At 39.6% G+C, this 6,975-nt stretch overlaps 1 protein-coding gene across 3 annotated transcripts in view; it reads left to right on the top strand.

Annotated features, from left to right (window-relative positions):
- Window positions 1-6,975, top strand: part of fbxw7 (F-box and WD repeat domain containing 7) — a 116,660-nt gene that overhangs the window by 85,754 nt on the left and 23,931 nt on the right. For 2 of the 3 annotated variants that reach the window (XM_015383876.1, XM_015383877.1), the window contains 2 exons: window positions 4,626-4,708; window positions 5,600-5,741. In XM_015383876.1, the coding sequence (XP_015239362.1) occupies window positions 4,626-4,708; window positions 5,600-5,741 (225 nt within the window). Of the gene's footprint in view, window positions 1-59; window positions 383-4,625; window positions 4,709-5,599; window positions 5,742-6,975 lie in introns of those variants that run through there. The other variant, XM_015383878.1, reaches the window with a different exon arrangement.

The raw sequence follows: 6,975 nt of genomic DNA on the forward strand, positions 1-6,975 counted from the left end.
CTCTCTCTCTCTCTCTCTCTCTCTCTCTCTCTCTCTCTCTCTCTCTCATCTGTTCACTCCCCTTAACGGAGAGGCTGCTCGGTCGCAGCGCGCGAGCCTCCGGGATCATCATTGTTCGCCCATCCATTTTCCTCTCCTCCCCGTTCAGTCGAAGCCGCGCATCGGATCGTTTCTTTCCTCCGGATGTCCTCTCCGTGGGGATCTAACGCCAGCGAGCCAGCCCGGTGACGCGCCCGAGCATGTTCGCATCTGAGGCGGATCTACCTGAGAGTTCGCTCCCCTCCAAGCATTTGGACTTCACCGACTGTCACTGAGGAGGGAGAAAAAAAAACCGATTACAAGGATGGGGTTCTACGGCACTTTAAAGATGATTTTCTACAAAGTAAGTGTGGGATTTGCTCCAGTATTCTCCGCCCGCATTCATTTGTTGTTGGTTTTTTTCTGAAGCGCGGCTGTGGGCAGATAGTGCGGTCACTGCGGAGGATGAACGGCAGTGGCAGACCCCCAGAGACGCCCCTTTAATTGTCTGGGCCTTCATGTTTGAATAAATCACTTTAACTTCACCTGTGATGGATAATAAACACCTAGAATTTGGGTTTAGGGAGATTATTTAATGATGGTTTGATTTAGATCATTTAAAAAGAGCAGGATAGAAATATGAACATGTTCTCCCTGGATTCCTTCATGAGAGCAGCTCTGCACCTGCACATCAACTGTTTCCTACAACCACCTGGTTGCTCTTCCTCCATATTCTCTACTTGCATATAGCAGACAAAATCACTGCCCTTATGTAAATTTGACTTTTAATTGTTAGAAATGGGGAGCTCGCAACCAGCCTGGTAGGCTTATCATAATTAGATGTTATGCGGCTCTGGTTATCTTCCACTGACCAAAGTGGCTGCTTGAGATGTGCATGTGATCAGACCGCCTCTGCCTGTCGGAGAAGCCTATTCCCTGACATTGTGCTTCTCGCCCTCAGGCTCCTAACCCAGATAATGGGTCACTGTGTCAGACCGCGTGAGGTAGATTCTACTTAAAGATGTTTGTTGTGTTATATTGACTGGCTTGTGTTATTATAAAGCTCCTTTGAACGGAGATTCGGCTAAGATTCAAAGATGCTGCGCTTTGATCTGAATAGAGTGCTTGATCATTTGTATTTTAGTTTTAGAATTTAATCAGAGGCACACCAGTCACTCAGCCAAAGATGGTAATCCCTAGATTAGTTCTGACCATAAATCAGCCGGTCAAATACTGACAGAAAAACAACTGTTACTTCCATTAATTAAATGCATCAAAATGAGGTGCTTCTAAATACAATTCTTTGTTTGATTGGAAATATACCGGATTTTAATTTTTTTCTTTTCTTTTTGTATTTTGGTTTTTAAAAGGGCTTCATCTATCAGACTTGAAAATGGTATTTGCATTGAAATCCAAGAGAGCAAGGAAACAGGAAAACCCAAATCACTGAATGTTGAAAGTAGTTTTACGCTGCAGAGGTTGAATGATCCGTTGCACGCTGTACTTCTTAGTTGATTGTGGTTCCCGAAAATGATAGTTTTAAGATTTCTCTCTTTAGGAAAGCCGTTACATTAACCGCTTAAACAGACTTTTTTTTTTTTTCCACCTGCTCTCAGCCCTAATTAGAAGGTACACATTTTCCTTAGAGTGATTACTATCTTAGAAACATCATTAACCCTCTTTGTATCCATCTGTCGAGCTTTTGGTCAAATAGAGAAAGGGAAACCCAGAGGGGGAGGGAAGACGAAGGACTGGTTGGTGGTGATTTATAAACACTGCGCTCTCTCACTCTCGTTATCTTTCACTAAGCTGAAACAAAAAAATAAGCTTTTTCCTCTTTTTTTCTCCCCCTGCCGACATTGAGTCTGAGGTTTTCTCACACAGAGGAACATACCCTCAAAACCGCCCAGTACGCTCCTATTTTTTATTTTTTTTTCCCCCCCTCTCTCCTGTCTCACTGTGATACATGCACACCAAACAATACCGCACACAAACACACCCTCTGCATTCATACACACACCCAAACTCTCCTTGGCTACTGAACTTCCAATGCAGTGAGATCACCACTTTAAGAACAAGGCCTTTGAGTATAAGAACCCGGTCTTAACTACTTTAGATGTCTTGTATTTCACGCTAATCACACCTTCTTAAAATTAAGTCCATGATAGGTTTACACACCTGACCCTACTCTCACATTGTTTATATTAGACCTGGAAGCTTTCAGAGGCATTTCTGTTTGTCTTTTTCTTGATTTTAGTGGAAATCTTAGCAGAAAACCCCAAAGGACTTGTTAGACGCATTGTTTGGTAGGATGCAACGGCTCAAGAGCCCTTGGTTTATCATCAGCATATCAACTAATTTATGTCCAGTTCAACAGACTCCTAACCGCCTTAAATACCCGCTACCTCATGAATATAGTTTCTTTGATATTAAGGCCCACAGATAGTGGAGAGACATGTCTCAGTTAAAAAAAGGAGGTTCACAAAAATATTTGCATATAATAATTATATTTTCATAATCTTTTCCACATATATATTTGTTTACATTTTGGTTGAAAAAGTCTTAGCAATCAGATATTTTAAGTATTAAAGTATGGATTTTTCAGTTGGAGATGTGTAGGACATGTCAAAAATTCAAACAAGGTTTTTTTTCTTACTCTTTGGCGATATCAAACCCGTTGTATCTAATTTTTTACTTTTAGGGAGGAAAAAACATATTTTTTTTTACAATGAGACGTTCTGTTCATGACATCCATGTAAGCTCAGGAAGCTGAAACCACAAACAGATGCTCAATCTTTCTCTCTCACTAAATTATAGTGATAAACAAAAAAAGCGCACATCTCGAGGTAGACATGTAATCATGCCACTGAAGAGCCAGACAGCGTGGAGTCAAATGTCCACTGCTCTTTCCCTGTGGAGAATACAATAATAAACCTGCATCAAAAGAGCATTGTTTGCCTCCAGGGGGAAAAAATGAGTTGAATTTGGTTTCTATAAGCCGTCATCTAATTATACTCTGCCTTGGCAGAGATGCAGATTTTCCTGCACAGGTTGCAACCAAACAGGCTCTTTAACTGAAAACAAAACATAAACAAATAGCTTTAGACCAACATTTGCTTCCCCAAGAAGACAGTAACTTTATGTAAAATATCACCAACCAAACTAAGAGAAAAGTTCGATCTGAGCTGCTAAGATCCATGCTCCTCAGATTAGACCCGTTACACCAGATCTAATCCCCTCAACAAGGCCAGAAAGTCCCGTTTTATATCTTGTTGTGACAGGACACTGAAAGTACTTCAAAGTAATTCATCTTGCTTGTTTATTCATCCCCGCGCTGATGAAGAGATGCTGATCACTCGCATGTGTGTTGAGAAGCCTTGCCAGGGAGAGTGGCGGGCATGGAATGAAGGAAACTTGGCTCGCCCAGGCCCTTTATACAGCCTCTTTTGTTTGCACGGTCGGGTAGGTGGTATTGAGGACTAAGCGCTGCGCACTCATGCAGGCAGGTGACGAAATATAATAAAAAAACGGACTTGCTCGTGTTGTTTTGTGAGTTGTAACGCATTGTGTGCCCTCCTTGGAGGAGTTTTCATAGTCTGTGGTTATTTAGTGTGTGCGAACATGCTGTACCCTTTGAATCTGGGTGTGAATAGGTTTGCCTCTGGATATTATTGTATGTCTGGTTGCCCAGGGATGGCTCATCCCTGTTCTTGTGGTTATCATGTTGAGGATGAAAAACAAAGTTAACTGTAAAAACACCCACTCTCTGCTTTTTCACAAATATGAGCTCCTTTAAATCTACAAATGGATCTTATCTGTTCTGCCTGATTTTGCAGCCAAATTCTAGATTATTATTATTTTTTTTTTTACTTATGTATTTGTGACATTGCAAGTATTTTATTTTGGATATCAAGCAATAGACCAAAACGAAGCAGTGCTTTTTTTTGGAACAAAAAAAGATGAACACAAACATATTTCACTGAACTAATAGCTGCACACTTTCTTGGTAGGTCTTTACCAGCTTTATCCATCTGGAAACTGAAAAAATATTTTCCTTTCCTTTCAAAATTGTAAGGCATTTCGTGGCATACTTTTTTTTATTTATTTACAGATTAGATTTAGGGCTGGGTTATTCATTCTCTTGTAGATGCTTTGATTTGAGCCTTTCTCTTATGCTACTATATTTTTAATGTCATAATAACCCCATACAGAAGGATGGGAGGGAGAATAACGTCCAGGAGCAAATGGATAAAAATAGACCGGAGGAAAAAAAAAACATGAATCGATACTCTTACAGACGTATCAATGCATCGGATCGTCGGCTGTTGGATCGATGCATCGTTACAAAGCGATTATTATTTACATTATTAGCATTACTTTTACTCTCTAATTCACAGTTTTGCTTTACCTTGTGTTGGTCTGGTACTCAGAATGAAACACATTAGTCTTTGGTGTATACCTTGGCTAAACATTCTGTAATTTAAAGTCCTGCCTTCTTTAAAGGAAGTGGGTGATTCTTTATTTGTATTATTTTAACCATCTCCTGACTGCAGTGGGACTGGAGTGTTTTCTAATGTTCTCCTTCATTTCTTTCCTTTTCTCTTCAGATGAAGAGAAAGTTGGACCCTGGCCCAGAGGTCCGAACTTTCCCTTCAGGAAAAAAGCCCTGCAAAGGCCCAGAGTATACAAGGTACAGTCTGAGATCCTTCTTCTTCCTTCCAGTAGTTTTTTTTTTCCTTGGGCCAATAAGTCCTGCCTTTGTTCCCCGTCTGTGTCGTGTTGTAATAGTGCCAATTAACAAATGTCAACTACTATGAACCCAGGATGCTGCCTCAAACAGGAGGATGGATAGTATCTGCAGCATTCAGCCTGCAGTCCCAGTAGTTCCTCTTGCTCTAAATCTTTAATGCATGTGTTCATATGTAGCTACATTAAAATTCAAACACAACACATTCACTTATGTGTAAATGTTGCTATGTAACTGGCTCCCTCTCGGCTTTCTTTGCCATTAAAAATGAATCAATAATGAAATCGACCCCAGCTTCCCATTTTGCTGCCAGTCTGCTGAACCTAAAGTATGAAGAGTGTCTGCTGGATAGTTCCTCATGTTGCTGTAATATTACAAAATCACACCAGTTGCTTTTGAAGTATTTCACCACAGATAGGCAAATAAAAAACAAACTCTTCCACTCAGATTTATTTTCTCTACCTTCCTAAAATGATTCTGTTAAGCAGTAACGCACGTTTATGCCAGCATCCTTCTTGGTCCTATAAACATAATAAATATATTAATGTGCCATCAGAGCAGACCTTGTCTTGAATTTAAAAGCAAATTACCAGCAAACGAAAAAGCTTTCAGCTTTAATGGCATCTTTAAATTCATCTCTAGCTGTACGTTTTGTGTTATGCTGTCAGAGTAATTTGATATTGAAATATTTGAACAAGTTATAGTAAAGTCTTTTCAAGTACCTCCACAGTAATTTTTATTGTTAAAAGCAAGTTTCCTGTCTGCCTCTTGCTTGTGTGCCGATTCCTTTAAATGTCTTATATCTATGCTGATTTATGTGTCTGTGTTCGACAGCCCAACAGGAATTGTCCCATGTCCGGCTACACCCACAACCTTTGGCCACATCAGAACGGCCAACGGTCAGGGGCAACAAAGACGACGAATCACCTCAATCCAGCCACCTACGGGTCTCCAAGAATGGCTCCGAACATTTCAGGTGAGCACAGAGCAGTTCTGAAGACTTCCATTTTCCTCACTCTTTGGTAGGTGTTAAACCCTCGAGCAAAAGCTCATCAGAAAGCAGGTGTCCTTCCAATCACTGTGCTCTTAGTCTCAGAGATAATTGCTGCCTTGTTGTGTTGGCCCAGCACATTACCATAAGCACTGTAGCGTGGAATTGGGATTAGCCGTACCTGTTGGACTGAAAAGCAGTAAAAAGATCAGTCTGGCTCAGAGCTGTGCTCTTTATTAAAGGCCCCTCTGTGATCATTTGACCCTGACTAACTATCTGATTGTCTCTAAATAACAAACTGTTCAGTTTTTACTGTTTAAAACCACTTTAGTGCTCACCCCGTCACTGTTATGTTTCATCTTTATTCTCTCAACAGCTCTAATGACCTCAGACCTCAAGGAAATAAGATGTTATTTCTACCTATTGGCTGTGATGATCCCTGGGATTTCTTTGAACATAATGGGTCATCATGGATTCCATTACTGTGCAAAGTTATGATTAATTATCAGTCTATGCCTGGGTGAAGCTGTGACACCTTTGTGCTAATTTTAATCGTATTATTCTTAAGGTCTGACCAATTTCAGCTGAAGCTACAGGGAGATGAACGGCACTCCGAAGAGATTCAGGGCATGTTTAGATATTCGTAATGGGCTGTTAAAGACTAAGATAAAAACAAAAACATTTAATATGGTAGACCACAAGTTCTTGAGGTTTTTTCTCCAAAGGATATGATCGATTTTAATATGACTGCAGAACTTAATGATGTTGTTAATGATCATGATCATGATCAGATATTATAGTTAGTTATTTTATAATGCAGCATAGATGGCTCTTGGTTATTACTGGGGGACGAGGAATTAGAAAAAAAATTTTTTTCTTTTGTATAGTTATTTTTGAACAAGTACAGACAAAGTCAAAATGATTTCTAGAACAATACAGATTAATATTATAAACTGTATTTTGATTGTAAACCCTTTGGTGCTTTGGTCAAGAAAAAGTTGTGATGATCAGTTTTTGAAAGTTTTTTGTTTTAATGATTTAATAGTGTATATATTAGGGCTGAAACAATTAACCGGATCAATTGTGATTAATCAATTATTAAGATAAATAAATCAACTAATTCAGTAATCAATCAATTTTAACCGGAGTAGAGAGACTCTAGAGCAGGAGTTTAGCTGACAGAGCACCCACTTAGAGCAGTAATTAAATCAAAATTGTG

Source organism: Cyprinodon variegatus, unplaced genomic scaffold, assembly GCF_000732505.1.
Source record: "Cyprinodon variegatus isolate N-32 unplaced genomic scaffold, C_variegatus-1.0 Scaffold296, whole genome shotgun sequence".
NCBI lineage: Eukaryota > Metazoa > Chordata > Actinopteri > Cyprinodontiformes > Cyprinodontidae > Cyprinodon > Cyprinodon variegatus.